Genomic DNA, 25,770 nt, shown 5'->3' on the forward strand with positions numbered 1-25,770 from the left:
AAGTGGCAACTGAAGCTGGGAACTAGGGGTGAATGGGTTCCCCAGAAGAGACGGGGCAGAAGGGAGCAGAAAACAGCTCTGACTGTTCTTGTGAAGGACACAAGCAAATGTGAGTCAATCTCTCTAAAGTATCACCAACAAAGTGAGTGTCAGAAGGACAGCGTTGCCCTCTCTTCCTGGGACCTGGAACTCACCCCTGGCTAGGTTGACCGTCCAGCTAGCACCCAGAAACAGAGACTGGGGACTTCCCAAAGGCAGCACCTTGCCAGGGGTCAGAAACAGAAGCCTTGTCTGCCTCACCTCTCCCACATGTCACTATGTCAATGAGGCTGGAAGGGGCGGGAGGTAGAAGGGGATGGCTTTCGGAGCATCTGAGATGGCCCTGTATCCCTCAGAGCTTGCACAGTTGTGGGGAAATGGGCCAGCTGTGTTTCTCTGGGTTCAGTCTGTGGGCAAAGTGGCTCTTTAAAACCACTTAAGCCAGCTTTTGTCACCTGGTTTAAATGTGTACATTGCAGCTACTTTAATTGGTCCCACGTCTGGAGTGAGGGACTAAAATGGAAGTGTGGCTCTCGGGGGAGCAGTCCTGGCGCTGGGACGGCTTGTCATATTTCTTTTTTAATCTGCTATTCTTCTCCTTCAGGCGAGGGAGGTGATCTAATTATCTTCTGAGACGAGCTCATGCCACAGTCTACCGACTTGGACTGTTCTCGATGCGTAGCCCCAAGTGTGGGTGGAGGAGGATGCAGCGTGAATAAGTGGAGATGTCCTGTGTACTTGTGACCACCCCTGCTCAGCAGCCAGGAGTCTGCCTCTCCCTAAGGACTGAGTCCAAGGCTGCCACAGTTTACCTAAACCCTGTGCCTTCTCTGAGACCCAGTCTCTTCCATTGCAAAATGAAACACTTCTGTCTTGAAACTGCAGCTGCAGTGAGAACTGGGACGATCCTGAGCACGCACATGGACGCTTGATGCCCAGCGGCTGCTGTTCAGGAGCCTTTCTGGAAGGTGTCTTCAGGGCTGGGTACATCCTGCCAGATACTTACCCAACCTCCCTCAGGCTGGGAAAGCCCTGCCTGGAGCTGACTCACCAAGTTTCACCAGCTCCTGGGTGAGGGACTTTCAGAACCGTGCCAGGCATACAGCACACAGCAGGTGCCTGGAGGTGTTTCTTCCCAAAATTGAGGCAATTAATCTTGCAGGAGGTGCTGTGGGGATGCTGCCAGTTGCTTCCTGGGATGTGTGGGGGCCTTGCTGGCTGCAGTAGGGAACTCAGAGAGAGCTGCAAGCCAGTGGGGCCATCACCTCTTCTCTCTGCAAAGTGGAGCTTGGAAACGGAGAGGGTCGCAAGCATCAAATGACCTAAGCCTCCTCTGCTTCTGAGTCTCCAAAACACAAGTAGTAAAACTATGTGGACATAGTGAAAACGATCTAGGTAATGCCTCTGTCACCATTGGTGCCTATCACTATGTCTATCACCTATTTTTTGATCTATCAGCAGCTCTTTCCCTCCTATTTCTATCTGCATTTTTATTATATACGATCACCTATCCAGTGGCCATCTAGTCATGTCTATACTCTATAGCTATACTGCATTTATAATCTCTTGCTGGTTTATCAGCCATTGTCACCTATGTACTCGTCTGTCTGTCATTTATTGTCACTTTGTAAGTGTATACTAATGTTTCCACTATTCCATACTTTTGCTTTTTACCTAATTGTTACAGAAGCATCTATTTTCAGTTTATTTACATATACTTAAAAAAATAGTCGCATAAGTCCGCGGGTTGCTGGGGAATCAGAAGTTACCTTCCTCGGTAGTGCAGCCCAAACCCTGCTAAACAGGCCCCACTCCTGCTTATGCACACAGCCCTAAGCAATCCAGTGGGTCACAAGGATATGAAAGCAGGAGATGGGCTCCTGGGCTGCAAAGGGACATTGGCAGGGGAGTGAGAGGGCAACAGAGAGCAACCTCTCATCCACACGCCGTCGGAAACTTAAACCGAATAGTAAAGATAACAGAATGGTTGTGCCGAGCTCCCTTTGCCGGTCTCTTCGAGTTACACACCACTATAAGTCAGCCTGTGGTAGGAACACTTCCTCGCGGGTTTGGGTGCCCTGCCAAACAACTCTGGATGGACTCTTTGCAATAGGGTCATGGCTCCCAGAGTGTGTGAATTTTAAGTCAGGACACTTGCAGAAGGGAGTTTCAGAGGCTGCAGTGTGGTTACGTTGCTCAGTCAGTGGTAAAGCACACTCACTGCGCAGTCATGAAGACCAAGTTCGGATCCCAGCAGCCACACAGCAAGTATGGCATCCTGGCAAAGGCCTGCAACCCAGCTTCAAGGAACATGACACCCTCTTCTGGCCTCTGCGCACACAGGCACACACGAGGGCATGCATGAACTTGCACACACACATTTTAAAACTTCCTTTAAAAAAGAAGATACCATTTACTATCCTTTTATGTACCATGTATGCACCAATCTGGGTACTCAGAGGCCAAGGTTCACTTTACTTTTTAACTGCAGCGACTCCCTCCTCTGCAGCCTGCGCGGGAAGAACCTTCTGGGGCCTGAAGCCCCTCGGTGCAGTGCGCGCTGCGGTTTATGGGACTTTTATGGCTACCCCTGCTCATATCTTTCACCTCGCTGTGTTTTCGTTTATGCTTTATTTATATCACCAAACACAGGCAGCCTTGTGTCTTCTTCCTGTCACTATTTTTATTTGCTTTCTTGGCATTTCTCTCAAGGTTTTATTAGACATTTCTTGTTCCAGCTCCTAAAATTTCTATCACCGGTGTCTTGGGGACTTGGCTGCATTCAGAAAATTATTAGAATGTGAATGAATGGCCCAGGCAGAGGACCCTGAAGGTCCCCAGGTGTGTGTGGCACTGCGGGCTGCTCTCTCCTCGTCTCTGCTGGTGCGGATACCCTACCTGTGCCCGTCTCCAGAGCCCCAGCCCTACCTGTGCTAACCCTGAGCAGCTAAAAGTCCTTCTCTGTGTCCCTCTCCCTGAGAAGCCCAGAACCTTCTGTTATACGGGTCTGAACGCATGTGAACTTTTAGCCCCAATGGACCCAGACGTTCTGACGGGTCTGCATTTAGTCAACCCAAACTTGGCTATTTGATATCAGACACAGGAAGCAAGGCAGGAGGGAAGCCCAGATGGACTAAGAAATCAAAAGAAAAACACCAAAAAAGAGGAGATGCCATAGCTGGTGTTTTGCTTGGTGGGTGAGATGTGCTCTCAAATGCCCTTCTGGATATTTCTTTATGCTTGCAGAGTGGTGTTGGCAAGCAAGGATTCACTTCTGCTGTGGGCAGAGACTCATCAAAGTCAAAGCACTGAGGATGTACGGTGGCTGAATTCTTAGCCCTAACGGGACACCCCTTCCAGGACTCAAGCAACGTGGATCTCAGAGCAGGATGGGGTGGAGTGTTGTGGAGTGCTGCTTTCTGGGCATGACATGCTCGCTGTGTTCACAGCAGCTGAGAGAGCCTCCACAGCATGTGCACAAGACTGGGCTTGTCTGCATCACACCTATCCCTACCCGAGGGTTTCTAGGTAACTAAGGGTTGCTGAGAAAGGCAGACATTTTCTTCAGCACTGTAACTACCAGCAGAGCATCCGGGCTTCCATAGATAACCCTTTACATATCCTCCTGTAAGCAAAGCCAATTAAACTCATTGAGCAACAGGAAGGCAAAGAAGAAAAGACACGAGAGTAGAAGGGGGCGGGGTTAACTGAGGACAGGGATCAGGAGGAGTCGGGGCACTGACAGGGTACCGCATGTGACCAAACGCACGTCATTTACATGTGTAAAAATGCTGCGGTGAAACCATAATAACTAGCATATGTTAATGAGAATAAAGCGGTCCCACAGAAACCCAAAGGAAGCACCGTGCCTCTGTGTCACACAGAAGCCAGGTCTCCCTGCCCCTTAGACTGTAACTGAACAGATCTGGACGTGTGCAAAACATCATAGTGTCTAAATACTCTGCTTTACTGGGTCCTGGCAGAGAAAAGGACACGTGACAACCACAGCACGAGGGAGACGGAGGGACTTTGGGGCAGCTGTCTGCAGGTTGTAATATGGGGAGGAACCTGGGATCACAGTGACTTTCTAAGTAAGAAAAGTGTCTCCATTCTGAACCACTGCGTTTCATAAAAGCACTACCTGTAAGTCTCTGTGGTCACTTGGTCCTTATGATGGTAACTAAAGAATCCCAATAAAGTGATTATGACATTTCCTTTAGTGGACACAAAATAGATGCCATCTGTGGCCCCTGCACTAAGCCAACTCCTCCTAGGACTCTCAGGTGAGACGTCATGTTGGGTCTAAAACAGCAGCTTTCAACTAGAGGTGTGTGCCATCTAAGTGAACATCTGGCGATGTTTAGAAATATTTGAAGACAGCAGTTGTCCAGGATGCTACCAAACATCTACAATGTCCAGGGCCTGACCCATCCTCTCTGCTGAGTGACCACCCTGCCACACATGCCAATAGTGTTCAAATTGGGAAGGAGGACACAAAGCTTTGTGTCAACTACACTGCCACCCCAAATACCATTCCCTCCATCTTGGGGATCTCTGTGACCTTTTAAGTTTCGGCATCATCCTGGGATGGTGCTGTACACGCCTCTAACTCCAGCACCGGAGAGACCGAGGTAGGCAGATCTCTCTGAGTGGAGGGCAGCCTGGTCTACATAGCAAGTTCTAGGCTACCCTGGGCTACACAGTGAGATTCTGTTTCAGAAAGAATTTTTTATAACCTCATTTTAAAAAATTAGGGTGAAAGCAAAAGACACCACAGTGCCAGTGTTATGGTTTGAATGTGGTATGTTCCTCTTAGGCTTGTGTCTTTGAATTTGTGGTCCCTAGTTGGTGGCATTATTTTAGGTTCTGGAACCTTTAGGAGGTGGGGCTTAGCTGAAGGACACAGGTTGCTGGGTGGTGGCCCCACTCCTAGCCTGGATTTTCTGATTCTTGGTCTATAGAGATGTGATGGGAGTCACAGCCCATGACCTCTTTTGTTTTCCTCAGTGAGGACTGTGTCCTCTCAAACTAAAGGCTGAAATACACTTTTAGGTTGATTCTGTCAGGGAATTTGTCATCGAGACAAGAAAACTCGCTAATACATGCCAGTTTCTATAGAAAAGGAAAATGTTTATTAGGATATCTGGGGTGGAGGGGGCCAAAGGGACTACATAGACTCTGTCGGGTTTGAGCAGGAGGCAGGCAGAAAATTCCAACACCCAGACCCTGTGCCCAAGTTCCCATGAAAACCGTGTCCTTTTGTGCGCAGGTGGCTTTCTGGAGCATGGAGCGCAGTCCGGACAGCTATGAAGGAGTGTGGGCAACCTGGGGAAGAGCCAATGCCCAGCAAGGCAATGTACCTTCTCTGTGCAGAAAGCTCTGGAAATGCAAGGTGGTGAGAGTACCTGAGGGACATGGTGGTTTCTCCTAAGCAAGCTCGTTCTTCTCGCCCTGGCTCTGAGGAGGCGGGTGTCTGGGCCCTCCTTCAAGTCGGAATTCTGAAACTACCCCCTGCATCAGAAGTTGTCCTCTCCTCCACTTGTACAGCTAACCTGCATGACACAGAAGGGCAGCAGCTGAGGCATGCCCTCGGGTCAGGAGTAAAAGATGCAACACCACTGGGATAGAACAAGAGAAAATCCCGCATCCTAAATCCAAAACAGATTCTCAGCAGGAGCTGGATTAAACAAAGAAAATAATTTCAATATCAAGGGATAATGTGTGCAAGGCAGGAAACTCTTTCAAGCCAGCTGTGTGATGAGCTGCATTCCCTTGTCCCCTGGGTGAGGGAGGAGAGAGAAAAGACAGATAATTAGGAAAGCTGCAAGGCTCTGGATTTCGGGTTTCTGAAGCCATTTTTCAACTCTCCGAGGACATCAGCTCTTTCTGAATCCAGAAAACCACAGAAGTGCTTGACGGCAGCATAGCACAGCCAGAGAGGGCAGGGCGGCTGTGATGTGCCTTTAGTTCCTCCCCCCACCCATCTCTCATGTGCCTTCAGTTGCAGCTGAACAGTAAAAACTCAAATTCAGCTCAAGCACACTTCTCATGCCTAGACGATGATGCTGGGCCTTGCCTGGGTGAGGAGGAGATGGGAGAGAGATGGGGGTGGGATTAGGTGGGCTTGTGTAGTCTGGTGTGTAAGAGGACACAGATTGCCTTCACCTAGCCCTGCGACAACCACCAAACCAACCTGGCTTCCAACAACCGTTCTTTACTAGTTAAGGAGATACGGGGGGGGGGGCTCCCTGTACTGGGGTATCCATAAGATTCTCCAACTCTTCACCCCAATTCACTTGAGCTTTGGGGTCCGTGTTCCAGGAGGTGAGCATCAGTGTTGCTTGTACACACTCAGTTTTGCTAGTTAAGTGGGCCCTGATAGAGAGTATTAGTGAGGTGGGAAGTGAAAAGGGAGAGAAAGGAGATGACAAATGTGTAACAGACGATGTGCTTATGTGAAAATGTAATCGTGAGACCCGCATCTGTATGCTAAGAAACAATTAGTGTTAAAAGGAGGGGTGACTTTTGCTCTAGGGTCTCTCCTTCCCTCACATCTGCAGGGGCCTCAGATCACTGTGACACCAGGACAGCCAGGCTCTTGGCCAGTTAAGGCTCAGACTGCGGGTGGTAGGTTTGCCTCCCTAACACAGACGCTGGCATTGCTGGGTGGGAACAGTCCTTTGGAGACTGTGTCTGTAGTCGGCTTATCGTAGAGAGGGTGTCAAGCTGAAGGACTGAACCAGTCAGCAAGATTTAATGGAGGTCAAGTCTCCGCAGGCTCACTGGTCTCCAGGCATGGATCTGTTGGGATTAGCTGGTCATGCTCAGTTCCTCTGGGGATGAGTGAGTGTTCACGTCAGCTCCCAACAGGCAGCATGGCCCTCTCAGCTCTGGCCTAGACGCAGGGCAATGCCCGAATCTTAACAATCTACTGCAAGTGCCATCCAAGGCCAGGAAGCCGTATGACTGGACAGCTTTTGTTGCTATGAGGCAGAACGAAGCCCTTTGGTGCCCTGGTGGGGTTTGGGGGGTGTTGGCATTAGGAGTACCGAGTACAGGCTGTGACTACAAGGCAAGGCAACGAGCCACGACCAGTGTTCAGACTGAAACCGTGAGTCTCTGGTCAGGATCCTGGCATCTTCTGTAAAAAGCAAAGTGGCAACTAGTAAGGAAGTCCCAGACTGTGGGAGAGAGAAAAGCCAGAGAATCCCTTTGACTGATGCTGGTACTGAGCTTGGCAGCCGCCCTTGAGTAGAAATGAGCTCCTCCTCATGGCAGGGGGACAAGATGCTGAAACCGGCACCTGCCAGAGGCAGACAGCCGAAGTCACAGCTGCGTTGGTCAAATTAGCTTGGAGACAGACCTGGGGGGTGCTGAGGACGTGATGGCTATCAGCAGGCTGCAGCACTCTGCAGGCAGTTTATTGGAATTGGGTCTGTGCGCCTCCCCAACCCCTCTGGGCTGGGTCTCAGAACTCATCAGAGATGCAGGTAGCGCATGCGGACCAGCAGCCACTCTGAGCTGCCTCTGGACTACCAGAGAGGCCCAGAAATAGCAAAGGGACCCCCACAAGGGCATAGGGGCGTGGCAGTGCACTTCTGACCTGAAGCTTTTATCATCTGGCACATGGGCAGCAGATCTTGGCAGCTCTGAGTTTAGAGCAATGGATGAAGAAAGGGCAGGAAGGGGCTTTGCCACGCGCTTAGATGGTAACTGAGAAGGGAAGCACAGAGCTATCAACAATCAACAGGAAGGTAAATGAACCAACCACAGCTTGAGACATCTGTCCTTGGGAAGTAGGTATCCTGCGGAGCACATGCTGGGGGGGGGGGTGCGGGGGGGATGTAAACCCCATGGGAGTAAGGCCTTGGCAGGAGCCTATCATCCTGAGGGACAGCTCTTCATGAAGACCTCCCAGACAGTGGACTTCAGCCCATCCAATAAGAAAAGCTGTGTCAAAGTCACAACACGTCAGAGAATGACTGAGACTTCTTCGCTCAGAATAAGAGAAATGTAGCCTTGAGGGTGACCCAGCCACATCCCCTAGGTTTTCAGTCTGGGTTTTTCTTTCTTTTTTTTTAACATTTAATTTATTTATTTTTATTTTATGTGCATTGGTGCTATGCCTGCTTGTGTGTCTGTATGAGGGTGTCAGATCTTGGAGTTACAGACAGTTGAGAGTTGCCATGTGGGTGCTGGGAATTGAACCTGGGCCCTTTGGAAGAGCAGTCAGTGCTCTTAACCGCTGACAGTCTGGGTTTCTAAAAGCAGTCACCCAGACACAAATTCCGGCTTCCTCTCTACAGAAGACCGGCCACTCTTTCAGGTCACTGGCTAGTTTACCAAAAGCAAGGCCCTAGCGGTGAGCAACATCAGCAGACCGAGCCACCCTCCCTGGCTTCTTAGTGGACCTTTGATGATGCCTCATTTCTCCAAACCCCGTGCTCTCAGGGCAGATGGGCCTTGTGGTCCCCGGACCATGGTAATTCACTTCCATCCACTGCCACCGTGTGTGGCCTTTCTTACAAAAACAGGTCTCCCTTGGTCTCACTTGCTTAGGCAAAGAGCATAAGCAAGCACAGCAGCGAGTTCAGGGGCGTGAATCTCAGCGACCAAGAACAGCATCTGAAAGGCAGACTCCGAACTCACTGAAGCGACCTCTCTGCACTCCACATTTCTGACTCAAATAAGCCGTGCGTGTCTGACTGTGTGAATAAGAACTTACGTTCCAAGTGATAGCTCCTCTGAGCCCACTATTTTGTTTGTAATGACTTAAGTACATTTATGTTGGAATCTAAGAAAACAATTTGCTAATTATATAACCCCCTACTGCTTTTACATCTTTTCCCTGACTACACAGATTCAAATACACTTCCACCCCCTCTCCTTTCTCTGTCTCAGCAGATGGGGGTATTTTGGCATGTCTGATATAGAGACAAGGAGGCTCATGGGAGATGTGGTCCAGCTAGGAGCCCATCCTTGGCTCCCAGGCGAGGACAGCCTTGTACAACCCAAATGTTAAACCCAGGACTCTGGAGAGCCCTTGTGCTGTGTTGGAATGAATTTCAAGCTGTAACTTGTAAGACGTATATGTTTAGCTACAAGGTGTGGAACAGCCTTAAAAATAAAATGGAAACTATGCTCCAGTTATATCTAGATACAATTTGCTTTACTTCATTAAAAATAACCAATGTAATTTTCAACGTCTACTTCTCCTATTTAATCAGATGTGGAAAACTAACCAGGCAGCATTCCACTGTCCACTTCTTCCCTCGTAGACTCTCTTAGGAAGACCCACATGTGACCCGCTCAAGGGCATCTAAGGTCAAACTGAACGAATGTGCGACTATTCAGCGTGGTTGTCGTCTCTGTCTCTCTGTGGTAGGACAGTGCTGGAACCCCAATCACTGTGTGGACACAACTATTATAATGGCAAAACCAACTTCCAAGAGGGACTTCCTGCAAGGAATCCAACCTCAGCAGTCCAAACCTGTGCCCGTGACGAGGGAAAGCAGAGGGACAGAAGGCAGTGCGTCGCTTTTGCTTGTCAGGGCTTCAAGAGGAAGCCAGATGCACAAAATACTGCCATTTTCCCTGTCCTGGTCTTGAGACAAATCATTTTGTCAAGTTTCCAGCATCAAGCTGAGCCCAGAGTGAATGACAGGACTACTTAGTTTGCTTTTGTAACAGACTCTGTCTTGTCCCTAAATGAGGCCCTTCCCACTGCATATTTAATCAGCACCTTGCTTTCAAATTGAGGGTCTGCTAACTCTGATACGCTTTTATCCCTGAAAAAAAACGAGATTTTTGTTGGTGACAGAGCCTTTCAGAGTTTAATTTCCGTGTTGCACATCCGTGAATTCTTGCTGAAGCCTGCCTTGTTAGCACAGGGCTCCTGTTCCCTCTACGGTCCTCTGAAGCTAATTAGAGCTGCAGTGTACTGCAGGGGTGATCAATAGCTTCCTAGGGTGGATCGCTTCCAATCAGAACTGTACGCAATTAGTCCAGGGCAGATACATGGAGATTCTGTAATTAAAATAAAATATGCTCAGTAAGAGATATGCTCCCACTCATGACTGGCATTCTGAATGTTTTGACACATCAACTGTGTTTATTCAAAGGACGGGTCTTCAGGGGACTTCCCACAGATCAGGTAGGTACACTTGCATGTTGGATGCATTCCCCTTGAAAACATTTGAAGTGGAAAAAAAAATGTTGCTACTGAGTATTTTACACTGCTATTCATTAACATTTGGATATAAATGCACTTTGAACACCAAAAGCGTCCCTCCCCAGATGCCCAGATGAACTGTTAACTCAGAGAGCAGGGAGGGTGTTGGGGAGGGGGTGTTATCTGCCCCAGGCTCCCTCTTCTTTTTTTTTCTGAGGGTGGGAAGCAAGACCGTGTTCCAGGGCCCAGTGGAGGGACCCTTCTTCCCTTTGCTCACTTTGGGGTGGGAAACAGGCTTGCCGGCTCACAGCCATTTGCAGATTCTCAACCTGACCATGTAGAGCAGACGTCAGACCTACAGCTAAGGGTCTGCTCAGGCAAAGAGAAGCGAGGAGCCCAGGAGATGAATTCTGTCCTGTTCTGTGTATCTGTGCCGACCGATTCACCGTGCCACACCCCAGGCTGGCCCTCCACATCCGCTCCTCTTCTGCAGTACAGTCTGTCACAAAGGTCACAGGACAGGACACAGGAGGTGCTTGATGACTCTGAGCCCCAGCTGCTCTAAGTGGTGGCCATGACACCGCCTTCGGGAGCAGAGGCATCCCCATGTGCAGTGGCACGGGGCAGGGGTCCATCTCGTCCTCTGTGCCCAGTCCCAGTCAAAGCTGCCTCTGCTAGGCAACACAGAAATCAAAGTACTAGGGCCCTGTCGATGGCCAAGTGGTGCTACCTGACTGTGACACCGCCCTTCACAGGGCGCGACCTGTTGTGCCCACAGATGCAACCTTGTTTCTCAAGGCAGATGCGAGACGTGGGCTGGCTGCCCTGTTCCTTCCTGCCTGTCCACAGATCTTGAGTGCGGCTTTCTGCTAATGCATGGGGCTCCCTGGGACCTGCTTCTGAGAGCCGTTATCCATGAAGCTGATGTCGGAGCCCCTGCTCCTCAGGAGAGGGAAATGCATGTATGAAACCACCAGTAAAAATGAGGGCAGCGTCATTACTTTCAAAATGCTTTGTCTACATGTGGCCCTGATGAGTGTAAAAAGCACTAAGAGCTGCGCCCCACCTATATTCGGCTCTTATTAGTTTAAGGGCTTATTATTCAGGCAAAGCGCAGACCGGCAGTGGACAATCAGGTGCTGTGTGAGGACCACACCCACCCTCCTCTACTGGACTAAATGGCAGGTTCTCTGTTTGGATGAGACCAGGGAACTTTTGTATTGTTGGGGAGCACAGAGCTATCTGCAGTACCCAAACACTCGAAGGAGAACGTACATTGGAAGGTGAACATCAGTACAAGATAAGAGTCCACAAGGTCCACTCCTCAGGCCAACCTTCAGTTGTCATCTGTACTAAGCTGCAGTCACGTCATTAGAATTTCAAAGCCATTAAGTAAGATATGAGAGAACCTTTATCGACAGCTTCGCCTGCTCTCACCGGGAGAGAGAGCAGTGGTTAAGCTGCCAAGGGCATCACTGTCTCCACCACCATCAAAGACATAACCTCGGCCTGCCTTATGAACGGTTCCCCCTTAAGCCCCACCACACCCCAGAGCCTTCTGAGTTCCGTTAGCCCTGTAGCAGTTCTTCCGCAGAAAGCCCCGAAGGATCATGACAAGGCTTCCTTAACAACAACAAAGGAGTCCCAGTTGGATGAAAGTGTTTCTCAACCGAGCTTTTAAAACTGGATTTTCAGATATACAAGAGGACAGGAAACAGATTACTTGGGTTTTTTTTTTTTTCTTTCTTTCTTTCTCTTTTGTCTTTTCATATTGTTTTCTGAACGCAGCTACGATGCTTCTGCCAACAATACAGATAACAGTGTGGCCAGAAGGGTAACCACCAGCATGGGCAGCGAGCTCAGACCGCAACTGGGAGGAGCAGCCATCGACTTTGTGGCTATGTGGCTGGAGAGACCATCCTTTTCGTAATCGTGCTGTAAGAAAGAATGTTTTCATTACCACCCGCAGGACGTACCCACTCCATCACGTCACACTTTACCCATGCTCTCTACTCCACCTCCCCTCTCCCTAATGGCCAGCTCCCTCACAGGAAGCTGACCTGAGATTTAACCGCTCACATTAAACTGGCTAACTTTTCACTTTTACGAGATGGGACCACGAAGTTGGGTAAGATGTGCATCCTTTAAGTCAACTGCTGGCCGGGGGTTTGCTGCTTGCTCCTTCACGCATCCTTTTTGGTGGGAAGTGTTTGAGGCTGGGGATCACTGCCTTTGTATGTTTTTGGAGACCTCCTAGCTTCCTTCTGACTCCGCCCACCAGGCAAGGAAGGCAGGAAGAACCATCTAGAGATGTGTAGCTCAGGGGGAGACAGCAGGCTCACAATGAATTTCAGGGACAGATAGGAGCCAGAGCCTTTCCCTGAATGTCTAGCCAAACCTCAAGAGTTTCGTAGATGCAGAGTCCCTGGCCGACTCCTCAGTGTGTGAGCTCTCTGGCCAACACAGCTATCCTTCCCCATGGCCAGGGCCTCTGTCGCATGGCGCGTCCCCTCGCAGCAGAGGAAGCTCGCCCACAACACACCCAGCTATCTCCTCTTTGTCAGCTGCAGAGGGTCGGGGACTAGCTCCATCTCCCTGTGGGTGGCTGTGAGGTCAAGGGAGCAGCAGATCAGGGTCCTCTGTCAGGAGGCAGAATGGCTCCCAGCCTCTGATTTCAGGGTCTCCCAGCATGGAGCAGGGGACTCAGAGCTGAGGCTGCTTTCTCACTCATCATCGTCCACTTAGTTTTAACTTCTTCGCACTGGACCTTAACTCTGCACCTCGCTGCAGAGGCAGGTCAACACGGAGGCTGAGGAGACCTTTCCTGGGCCCAAGACCTCACTGGTCTTCAGATATTATAATGTTATGTATTACATACCCAGGTAAAGAAACACAAAGGAAATGCCACTTACATCAGAAAGACAGAGATGTGTTCCACCCGACACATTGGACTTCAGCTTCTGTGCCTGGAGAGAGACAAAGGGGGAAAATGCTCTCAGCCATAACAGGGATGAGTAATTAATTATGATCCATTAATCAACAGTCTAGGGCATGGCCGGATGATAAATACAGGAAGCACAACTATGAGCCCCATCTGTAATTTACAACGTTCAAGTGGTTGCCTAATAAAGAGATAGCAGGTAAGGTTAATTTTAATTATATATTTTATTTAACCAACTGTATTATTGTTTCAACATGAAATCGATATAAGAAATTAATGAGATATTTGGCATTCTTCCTTCCCAGGTCTTCAGAATCCAGTGTCTGGCACTGCGTATCTCTGTTCAGGGCTGCCCTATTCCAGAGCTCAGTTGCTACCTGTCACTGGTAGCTGTGTCAGGGAAGGCACAGGCTGGGTGGGGACACTGAAGAGAGAGCCTGGAAGTGGTGACTCATTTATCTTCCTGGGTGGTAATCTGGGGAAAGTACATTTTAGTTTAAAAATGCCACAACAGACATGACCACGTAGCAGTAAAAGAGACTCCTGGAAACCTTTTTCTTCGCTTACTTGCCAACTCCTTGCCGCTGTCAACAAACATCAAGGAGCTCTTCACGTTCCTAATGCTGGGCACGGGGGGGGGGGGGGGGGGGGGGGAGCTGAATGGATTCTGGGCTCACAGGGATCCTCCCCCCACCCCATTTTCTGGCAGACGGTTCTGTGGTTGGGGGGGGGGTCTCTCATACAGATGCTCACCAGGAGACACACGGCACTACAGACCCTGTGCTGGTTTGAACGAGAGTGGCCCCCACAGCCTCATCTCTTTGAATGTTTGCTTCCTAGTTGGTGAACTGTTCAGGAAGGATTAGGAGGTGTGGCCTTGTTGGAGGAGGTGTTGCCAGTGGAGGAGGGTGTTGAAGTTTCAACACGGACAATTTAAGCCCAGAGAAGTTAAGTGATGATGGGCTTATTGAGCCAGGATGCAACCAGGACTCTGCGGTTTATGAAAACGTGCTCGTTCCTGGATCACAGACTTTGTGCAGTCTCCAACCAGCCCTAAATCCACACAAGGCACCCTTCTTGTGACACACACACTCAGCAGAAACAACAGCAGCCCTCTGACACTAAGGGAGCTTGTTTGTAGAGAAGGCAAACCTGGGAAAAGGTCATCACCTTTGGGTCAAGAGGTACCTGAGCAACCAGCTCTGAGGGCCAGACGCCAGCAGACTGCCTGTGCGCTGTGAGCCGCTGTGAGTCACCAAAGATGCATGAGGCTGGAAGGACAGCATGCTCACCCAAAGAGCCATTTGTTGACCATAATGCCATCGGGAAGGCATCATAATCTTCACCTACATTTGCATATGCCAGCAGTGAATATGAAATAGAACCCTTTAAGCAGGCTTTAAGAACAAATCACTGTGAAGCATCCCCGTGCCGCTCAAAGGTCACTAAATGTTATGTATAAGGAGATCCGAGGGGAAATTGGAAGCGGAATTGAACTTACTCAAAAGCCTACTTCTAATCTATAATAACAGCAAGCCCGATCCACTGCTCCGCTACCTACGGAGAGTAATGTGTAGAGCATCACGTTTTATTTCTTGTCAGATCTGGAATTGTGCCCAGACACCCAAATGTCCCTGAAGCATCCTATTCTGCCTTTTCTTCACTAGGACACAGATTCAAAAGACAAAACCCCCACTGAGGGACCCTCTATGACTAAGCCACTCACTGACTGGCTTTAGGGAGCAGGAGGACCTCTGGACAGCGTGGCCTCAATCTGTGTCTGTAGCCTGGTCACAACAAAGCAGTTGGCCGTGGTGGACCCCCAGAACACGTAGCTAGGTGCCCCTCTCACCTGACTAGCCCCCGTGGGCCTGGATCTGCCCAGTACTCAGTGTACTTACACTCTATGATCCTGTCACTGTAGCCCTGTTACCGTGGAACCAGGGACCGCCTTAGGAGCCGTTCCTGTGCTTAAACGATTATTATGGCCAGCTCCCGCGTCACTCAGAGAATGTCTGTGGTGGTTATTTACGGGCCATCTGTGGCCCCTGTTCCCCAAAGCAGCATTCTGTGCACCCCTAACAGTTAACCTGTGGCTGGAGCACCATCCTGGTGGACACAAGCACACAAGGTGCTGCATCTAAGTGAGAATGGAGGATTCCCGTGGCAGCCTTCCCTTGGCTGTCCACAGGCCAAGGCAGGCTCTAAACCCTGCTGCCAGAAAGCACTTAGCTTCCTGTGGAGAGATCTGGTACTGGGGATGTCACCACAACCCCAGAGGAGGGTCAACACAGTAGTCTTCCAGGCTCTCCTGGAACCTAGCAGGGGACACTGTAAGGTATGTGGCACTAGCCAGAAGGTGAAGACAGATGGCACTTGAGCACTTGAGCACTGAAATCAAAGGACTGCACACACATGTGAGATGTTTTTAAGCCCCTCACCTGATGAGATGCAGGCCACAGAGTCCAGGCCACAGTCCAAGCATCGTCTAGTGTACCCATGCTGTATGTGGTCAGCAGGCAGAGGGGCAGAGCCGGCCTTACACATGTGCACCGCGGCCGATCACATGTTTACTCTTGTGTTCAGCACGATGCCCAGTGACCACCAGCATCAGAAACATACCACTGCAGACCTAGCGTCTCCTTATGAAAAGCTGGGTCACAAACCCACTTATAAGCCCAAAGAACCCGTCCTTTCTATGTTTTGAAGATTTTCATACTGTATGTTTCTAAAAACCATCATTAAACAATCAGCCTTGCTAGTCAGTTTTGATAAATTCAAACAAAATTACAGGGCACTGCAGCCTTGTGTTACTTGCTAAAAACTGAGATGGAATCAAGGGAATTACATACATTCTCACACACACACACAGATACATACTACACACAAGCATGCACACACACACACACACACACAGATACATACTACACACAAGCATGCACACAGACACACACACAGATACATACTACACACAAGCATGCACACAGACACACACACACAGATACATACTACACACAAGCATGCACACACACACAGATACATACTACATACAAGCATGCACACACACACACACACAGATACATACTACATACAAGCATGCACACAGACACACACACAGATACATACTACATACAAGCATGCACACAGACACACACACAGATACATACTACACACAAGCATGCACACACACACACAGATACATACTACATACAAGCATGCACACACACACACAGATACATACTACACACAAGCATGCACACACACACACAGATACATACTACATACAAGCATGCACACACACACACACACACAGATACATACTACATACAAGCATGCACACAGACACACACACAGATACATACTACATACAAGCATGCACACAGACACACACACAGATACATCACACACACACACAGACAGATACATACTACACACAAGCATGCACACAGACACACACACAGATACATCACACACACACACACACACACCTTCTGACATTTTGCAGAGAGTAAAACAAGCTCAAAAGTGGAACCGCGGCTGCTGTCACCAAAGTGCCAACTGGCAAAGCCAAGGGCTCCATAAAGATATCCTGACACAGGGTGTGGGGGTCTCCGTGGCCCCCCGATATCTGATAGTGATGGAACAGAGAGTCACCTGACTCAGAGCCCAGGCAGCCCACACCTACATGGACACACTGACCCAGTGGCCACTGGCTTTAAAGAACAGTATGTCTTTAAAAACAAGAAGGAAAGGGAAGTCTACTGTGTTTTTCTAACAGTTAATTTGAACAACTATTACAGTAGGCTGAAATGTGAATTGTTTAATGCGTTTTATGAAAGTGTGTTTCCTACCAGTTAATTCCTGGCCCTGTGGTTTGGGGGGCAAGACTCCTGGCTGCTTTGCGGGAAATGCCGCCACCCGGACACAGTACCTCAGTTTTCATTCCAAGCATAAAATAAGGCAAACATATGCTTCAAACGCCTCCCCTACGTTCTAGAAAGCCACAGAAACTTGCCCTTTGCAGTCTCCATAAACTTCGTCTCTCCAGCAGCTGTTAGGAAATCATCCCTGGTGGTAATCAGGAAGTCCAACCATGTCATGTAATAGAATTTCCAGGGCTCTATAATTGGAGGCCAGACCTCACCAGTCCCTGGCACCAGAGGGTTAATAAATGCATTAGATGCCGTTAACCTCTGGTACCTGGAGTCAGAGCAGCCTCTCTGCCTTCTACCTCAGGCATCAGCATTTGGAAAGCAAGCCTTTGTGCCAACAGCACTCCAGTGCGGCACACGCAGGCACACGTGTAATCTACAGCTGGCAGTGGAGTCCCCACCTGCTTCTGCCCACAGCAGGCTCTCGGGACTCTGGGGACAGCTAAGGTTTGTGAGCAGCATGCCTGGTCTGTTTGTGGAATTGGAGACTTAAAAGTGCATCCACGCAGAGCCTGGCCTTTGCTGCCCCAGGACTCCATTTCTGTGGAGAAGCCAGAGTTTAATCTCGGGTTTTTAGGCATCTGTCAGCCAGCAGGGCATGGAACATTTCTCTGTTCTCCTCCATGCAGGAGAAAAGCCGTTCACTCTCTGCTCTAACTCCAGGAAATAAAACCAGAAGAAGCTGCCCAATCCAATAGCAACAGACTGGCCTGGCTATAGCCACAGAGTCATAATTAATGTGCTCTGGCTCTTTTCTCTCTCACTTTACTGATTAGAGAGATTTGCTACATTAGGAACCTGTTTGCTTAATGGCAGAATACAAGCAATAAACAGAGAAATACATAGGCTGTAAAACACAATCAACTTTGCTCTCACTAAGTTCCTGGCTGCCATCTATCACAATTGTCAATACCAGCTCATTAGCATAGGAGCCTCTTCTGCGGCATAAATTGGGACTCTGGCTGAAGTAGTCCACAGGCGAAAGGCCAGGACTTGAAGCCACTTGCTTCTCAGTTTAAATATGTGTATTTGGTGTCCAAGGGATATGGGTGCATGCCTAATCCCAAGGGAAACCGAGCAGGTAACCTGCCACACAGGCCAGCTCTTCCCTGGCACCTGAATCACAGATTCACCTGACGATGCTCAGTTATAGCTCATACTTGCTGTGCAACGAGTCTACAGTGTAACTGATCTGCATCTGCCCAAACTAACTTCTGAAGGTAGAGAGAAAATAGAAGGAAGAAGCCGCCACCGACGGGGGAATCCCAGCGAAGCTGTTGTGAGCTGCTGCGGTGTGTTCCCAAGCCTTCCACACTCTGCGGCTTTTCGGTGGATTTTTGCTCTTGGCTTTTGGGAGAACTGGAGAGGTTTTTTAAATTGCCAATCTGGTCACAAGTGATTGGCCAGCCTTTCTCCCCTGTCTACTTTGAAACTTACCCTCCCTACTAACTTGGTAACAACTGCTTGCGGCCACTAGCTTGAATAATTCGCAGTAACGTCGTCAGCTTTGCAAAGCAAGTGAACACATATGTGAGGCCTGCTCAGAGGCTCTGGGCCTGGCCATCTGTCTTCTAGAGCCTGTGCTCAGCAGGGAAGGGACCCACTTCCTCCGAGTTCCATCAGGAAGAGGGAAGGGACAGAGAAGAGAGCCGAGGTGGACCGGGAGCCACCTCTGAAAGGGCTGACTACGGTCATGCTTAGAATTCCTACTGCAGACTGCGCGTTCGCCTTGACCTCCTCCTGCCTCAGAACACACGTCCCTGTTGCCTACGCATCAGCCAAAGGCTCTCACTTAGAAGGCAAAGGGTCCTCACTCAGTAGGACTGTATTTAGATGAGGCATACTAAAAGGAAGTAAGACTTGTATGAGGCTCTCTTTGGTCTCTGGACAGTCTTGGACTGAGATAGGACTATTATTACTATTACTATTATTAAAATAGAATAATAGAAAAATGCGAACTCTGAGGTTCATTTAGCTTCCATGAGTATTATATGAAAGAGCTGGTGGTTCATGATCATCCTTAAGATTTTAAAAATGGATGCCATGAAGGAGACACAAAACAGACATAGATCCAGGAAGACATGTCAACACTCCCCGTTAGCTATGCCATCCCCTAGGCCTGGCCATCAGTCTCCCACACATGAGAGAATGCTCAAAGGCCGCTGCTGTAATTCAACCCTAATGGCAGGACGGCGAGAAGCAATGTGCAGGCTGTGGCCTGGAGCGCAACAGGACGCCGCCGCTGAGCTCTCTGCTTGGTTTTACGATTCCACACAGTCATCTCGAGATGTCTGTTTTTTGCTTTTCCCCATGTTGGGGCAAACACGGGTTGCAAAATACACCACAGAACTGTGTGTTTCCATTCATCGTTAGCTTGCTTGATTAGTAAAATATTCAGACAAGAAGCAATTATGAGCAGCAGTTTAGAAAATGATGCCCAATTAACAGCAATGCTAAGCAATGTGTGAAAGGCATTTTGGTTTGGGGGTGTCTGCTCAGGGAAGGAGGTGCTCTGTGCTGCAAACATTCTGACCCCGTGGCACAAAGCAAGGAGGGACGGCCCTGTAGTAAAACATCTACTTCTAAACATCTGCAGCTGGAAATGCAAATCCGTAAGAGCAGTGGCAAGGATTCCTAGCCATCCTCCATCAAGAGCGCAGCAGCCTGTCCCACCGGACGCGCAGTCTCATCACATCAGCCGGTATTTATTAAGCCTCTCACTCTCTGGTGCATTTATGTTTAGCTGAGTGCAGACCCATAATGGCCTTATGACTTATGATGGTAACTAGGGTTTGATACAAAAAAATAATTAAAAAATATCTACTGGGCTTGAGAAATGGCCCAGCAGTTAAAAGCACTGGCTGCTCCTTCAGAGGCCCCGAGTTCAATTCCCAGCACCCACGTGGCAGCTCACAACTGTCTTTAACTCCAGTTTCAGAGGATCCGACACCCTCTCACAGACATACCCGTGGACAAAATGCCAATGCAAATAAAATAAATAAATTAAAAAAAATATCTACAGTCTCAAGACCAAACAGGCACTTTGGTTCACTTTCTACTTAGAAGACGGCATATGCTTAGTGCTGCAAGATAAATGATAGATTGATAAATAAAGTAAATCAAAAAATATTCCAGAAAACACAGGAAAACCAAGTAGCCGAAAACTGATAACTGTAATTGTTCCTACTGCTAAGAATCTTCCTGAGACTCTACTTCCCTTTTACCAACTATCTGCTGTAGGAGGGTAGCCCCGCTTGGCACAGGTTAGACACGGGGGCTCAGAGGGGCCACACAGAAATCTGAACACACTTTCTCAGACCTCAGGGCCCTCGAATACGGCTCTAGATCAGACCCCTGCCCCTTAGTTCCCATAATCCTTATGTGAAACCGTAGAAGTAGATCTTAGTTTTCTGCTGCCAGACGAGGGCAATTTCTACAGGCGCAAAGACGACTAGTCCCGCAGCAACATGGACAGAGCTAACGCAGACGGGAGCAAGGCTTGAAAGAGACGTCCTGGTCCTGAGTGCCAACCCCAGGAGCAATGCTTGCAGCAAGGCTGCTGTGAGAAGCCAAAGGTCAGGACGGACTGAGTAGCTTTCGCTCTCTTAAGGGACGGTGACGTAGCTGCCTCGCATCATCTCTGACGCCCCTAGAATTTGAGGGGCAGAATTTGAGTGGCAGACAGAAGGATAGCCGTTTGGGAGGGAAAACTCCCTAAACATCTGTCAGTGCCCAATTTCCAAGTTTCCCCACTAGATACCATCCTCCGTAATATGGCTCCTCTAGGGCCTGAAATAAGAGAGGAAGTGGGAGGGGGAGGCAGAGGTTCACAGCAGATTTCTCCACAGTGGGTCCCATGGTTCCAGCACTGTGGAGCCTGTTATTCAGGGAGGCACGGTTGGTTAGAAGTCCTATGGATAAAAGGTCAGTAGGGAATTCAAGAAATTGGATTTATTTATAGTATGCGATCTAAGTGTGCTCAGAGGTATTCTCGTAGGCTACCCAGAACAAGAGAGCATATTTATATTCAAGATACGGCAGACATCCTGTTCCTTTTTATTAAGCATGTTTATTACCCAGCAATTGGGTTAAGCAATTGTCCGAGGCTAAATTACTGTCCTTCTGATGGGCTTTGGCCACGCTGCCCTCTGGGACACAGGCCCAGGTAGACTAATAGCCCTTTCCTGAATGTAGCGACAAGGCAGGGGTGGGGGTGGGGCTAGTCTTCAGAGCTCAGCTCAGGTTTTGAGATAGGTGGTTTTAAACGTGCTAAGCAGACGATGCAGTGAACACAAACAGGGGGTTCAACCCAACGCCCACTTCTACAGGGAACAGATGCTCCCATCCGCACAGGCTCCTCCTGGCTCACAGTCAACAAGGGGCCATTCAGCAATATGGAACTGTGACCGAACCCCTCCCTGGGGTGGGAAGGGTTTGATCTGTGCAATCGCCCCAACTGTCCAGGCAGCGGGGCTCTCCATGCCCACAGGAAAGATGACAAATCCCAAGATCAGGGGTCAAGAGACTCCTCCTCTCCGTCTGTGGGGCTCTCTGACGCCATCATAGCCCTCTGCAGCACCATCTGCCCAAGGGTAACTCCAACACGCTATCACCTGGAGAGTGACCATCCCCCTCTTGTCTGCACGAGCCTCTGCCAGCCCTCAGCACGCTCCTGCCGTGTTTTGTTGCTTGAGGGAAATTAGCTTAAGATGCATTTCAGGGACAGGAGAGCTTGCTCAGGGACATTCTAGCGGATCCAAACAGGATCCCTAACAGCCATATGGAGGCTCATACCCACCTGTGAACTCCAGTACCAGGAGGTCACACCTCCACAGGCGCTTCAAGCACACAGTGCACAGGCTAACCTGCGGGCAAAACAGCCACATGCGGCAGACTTTAAAGTGCATTTCAGTCTTCAGGAAAATGAATGGAAGTCTTGCCTGAACTCACCCTATGGCCACAGGATAAGGAAGCACAGCCATCTAACCCCATTATAAAACCAAGCAGTAACGAACTAGTGCCTCAGGTCCCTTGACTGTAGCCCAGAGAGGAAAGAGCCCTGCCACAAGTGCCATTTCTATGATATACAGTCAGTCCAACAGGGCCCTGCTACTGCATCCCTGAACGGCCTGTGCCACACAACCCTGTCTGTGGACCTGGCCTGGAGTTACTTGCTGTGTTGATGCTGGTTGTCCAATGGCACATTTCAAAGATACAGTGACAGACACTACTGTTTCAATGACAAAATGAGATGGCGCCTTCTCCTCAATGCTGCATGCTAACATTTTATGACTCATAATGATAACATATAATTAAATTATTAAAATGCAAGGCTCCCATTTTTGCTGCCCGCTTTACAGAGCAAGCTACCCACAAGTGTTAATAAGGGTCTCTGTTAGACTTAGGAACTGGAGTTGAGACTCTGTCATCAAGGAGATGTCCGTGAAAAGGAAAATACTTCTGAAAGAGAGAAGCAATTTATTGCCTGTTCAGCTGAGGCTCTTTGGCCTGGCTGGTTCTCTTCCCTCTGAGCTCACTCAACAAATAGTTTTATTCTATTTGCAGGAGATTAGGGATAAAAGAGGGGAGGGGGAAGAAAAACTGCTTAATTGGGAAGGTGCCTAGTTGAGAAAAATAGGTCTCTGTTCAAAGGGGGACATCTGGGTTCATTAAAGGTGTGCAATAGATTTTGATAAAAGCTATTTTTCTAAGTCATTAAATTGGCTTTAAGGAACTTTACATTCTCCTTCATTTGAACAATTATTAAACTATAAAATAGAATTGCACAATTGCAAAAACTGTAATCTGAAATTTTACAGCCAGCCATAAAATGCTGTATTATTAACTATACTGAAGATGCTCGAGCCCATTTACAACTTTTTAAATGAATTACAAAACCCTTTACTGCTGATAAAATAATCTTAAATTACAGCATTATGTATTCTAGCAATATGCTGCACCTAAGCCTGCTACAATGCCAACACGCCAATCACGAGGAAATTGTTACCTGAATTAAGTTTTTACAAGCCCACGATCTGATAACAGTTGCTGCCTGGAGGCAGCCCAACACCTGATCTGCAGGCTGGCTGGGATAGCATGTCGTCCACACAGGTGCATCTTTCAATGTCCCTTCAACCACTGGCCAGCCAGGAATCAGAGCGTCAGAGTGGAAAGGCCTCACAGGTGACACTTAGTAGGTAGGACCCCTGAGATTTTAGGCAAGGATTGGTATGACAGTAATTTTGTCCTTAATACCATCCCATAACATCACCTCTTTCTCCTTCCTTCCTTCTTCTTTGTATTCCAATTGCTTAGTTACTGAGACATCTGCACAAGTTAGTCACAAGTTAATATGCAGGTGGGGGGTATGTGTAGGCCCCTACTGGGAAGCCTGGCCCCAAGAGGCGGTTCCTGATTAGGGGAGTTGGTTACAGCCTGCCTGCTTCCTCAGCCATGTGAGTCTGTACATACAAGTGAGTCGGCATTTAGGCTCTCTTGGCTAGTGCAGCAGCCTTAATGGAGTGCTGCCCAGTTTGAGTTCTGAATCAAACTCTCTCTTGGTTCAAGGAGTCTGAAAACACTCAATAAGCAGTTATTCCAGAAAGCATTTTTATGGCAGCCTCTTTCCTCCCAGGGCCAGTGTGGGTTGACTCGGGGATGCAGGTTCCCAGGAGCTCCTCTTCTAGCACGTGCAAAGAGGAGGATCCAATCCAACCTCCCCTGCAGCCTCCATGCTGCGAGGACCTGGGCCCACCAGCTAAGTACTGGAACCACTCGGCAACCTGGTCCACAACTCTGCCATGAGGCCTCTGGGGAGTAAAGGAATAGGACATTGCATCCATGTGTTAGTCAGCATCATGTCACAGCTCCCAGACCAGGGAAATAACCTCACTCTGGGCACAGGAGCATTGTGCGCGGGCAGTGTGGAGGATACCCAATAGTTTTTTTCAAACAGGACAAACATAACTCTGAGACATGGAACGCACCCTGCGTTACACAGTAATGGCAGAAAAGCCCCCAAAGATAGAAACCCAGTGTGTCTCGGGTTTACAAAGGGGACAGACCTCTGGGTCCCCGTGAGGGATCATCTCCCTCGGTCAGATCCTGGGCATGTCTCTGAGGACTCATCTAGATGAGGCTGACTAAGGGGGGCAGAGTCCCCCTAACTGTGGGTAGCACCAACTCTGTGGGCTGAGGCTGACTTAGTATACAGTGGGCCGAACACTAACGCTCATCATTGTCCAGTTCTTGGCTGTGGATGTAGTGTGACCAGTGGCCTCGAGTTCCTGATGCTATGCTCCCCTCTCCACGGGGGACTGCTTCTTGTCCACCTGAAAACAAAGCCTTCCCTCCTTAGCTGGCCTCTTGTCAGCTGTTTTGTCACAGCAAAGGGAACTGCAAGACCCCAATGCCACTGATACTGTGTATCCCCAAGGATGTCTTAAACAAAAGGCCTTCTGTGTCCAGGAATCAAGAACTTTACTAAGACTCAATGCTGCCCGGAGGCTTTAGAATCCTCGCAGCCAATCCTTCTGAAACTCTTGTCCCCTAGTCTGTCATACTTTGGTTTGATACCAGCCCTGTCACCCAGTGTCCTATGTCCAAAGTCTCCTTTGAGATGTCCCTTGCAGGGCACTCAGTGTGCTGCAGTGTCACACACATCACTTAGAATAAAGAGACAGTGAGGTTCTAGAGGGCTACAGACCCCTGCACGTCCCTGAGAGTTAAGAGCTCAAGTCTAAGACTGGCCTCACCTGTGGTGGCAGCAGCAATTGTTAACTTGGAGGCAAAATTCTGTTTTGGGAAAACCACAATGTCCACATGTGGGTTTTTGGTGGTGATAGGGGCTGGAGGTTTCCCTTCTCCAGTTCCCCGCTGTACCCCTGGTGCCTTCAGCGACAGCAACAGTGGCACTTACGCCTTTCTCACAAGAAAACAGCAAGGAAGCCATCGCAGAAGAACCCCTTCACCGGGAATTCAACCGCCTCTGCTTGAAGCATGAACAATCAATTTCTGCTGCTTAACCCCCACTGCTGGAGCTTTGTTACAACCTCTCAAATAGACTAGGACGCGCAGCCGCAGTCCCCGGTTTCACTCTTGTTACACAAGGAAGGATCCTTACCACACAGGGAAGGGGCAAGAGGGCTTCAAGGTGGTCTTCTCATTGGGTAGTGAGTCTAGGCAAAGTTTACTTTTATCCTGCAAGGGGCTCTCTGGCAAGTCTTGGGAAATGTTAGGTTGCCATAATGGGGCAAAGGTGCTTTCAGAGTGGTACTAAATATCCCACAATGCCCAGGACATCCCTCACAACGATTATTCAGGCCAAAATACCCAGAGTACCAACACTGAGTAAGCTTCACCCAGGAGAACTGGCTATCCCAGCTTTGAGGTCCCTAAATGATTTTGAATGGAATTCCTCAGATTGCCCTGGGGACATGCAGGTCGTCGTCAGCAAATGCCGGATCTCCTATAGAGTACAGGACTCTAAGCTGTGACATGGTCTCATCTCCTCCCATCTATACTGTCTATACGTACAAAGCTGCACAGGTCACCACAGAAAGGCCCTGAAAATCAGAACTGAAAGCAATGCTTGGCGCCCTGGAAAGCAGTTCATTTATAGTAAGTTTGGGATGAAAGCAGCCAAGTGTTTCTTAGTGTTAACAGCTCCCTGAAGCCACTTACACCCA

General features: G+C 49.0%; 1 protein-coding gene across 1 annotated transcript in view; it reads right to left on the bottom strand.

The window, feature by feature from the left end:
* Nucleotides 1–11,869: 11,869 nt before the first annotated feature.
* The window catches only part of Gfra1 (GDNF family receptor alpha 1), a 201,844-nt gene continuing 187,943 nt past the window's right edge, over nucleotides 11,870–25,770 (bottom strand). The window contains exons 10-11 of the mRNA XM_051146857.1: nucleotides 13,123–13,176; nucleotides 11,870–12,145 (exon numbers count right to left, since the gene is read on the bottom strand). Coding sequence (XP_051002814.1) covers nucleotides 11,999–12,145; nucleotides 13,123–13,176 — 201 coding nt within the window. The 3' untranslated portion in view covers nucleotides 11,870–11,998. The remainder of the gene's footprint in view (nucleotides 12,146–13,122; nucleotides 13,177–25,770) is intronic.

Source organism: Acomys russatus, chromosome 5 (assembly GCF_903995435.1).
Source record: "Acomys russatus chromosome 5, mAcoRus1.1, whole genome shotgun sequence".
NCBI lineage: Eukaryota > Metazoa > Chordata > Mammalia > Rodentia > Muridae > Acomys > Acomys russatus.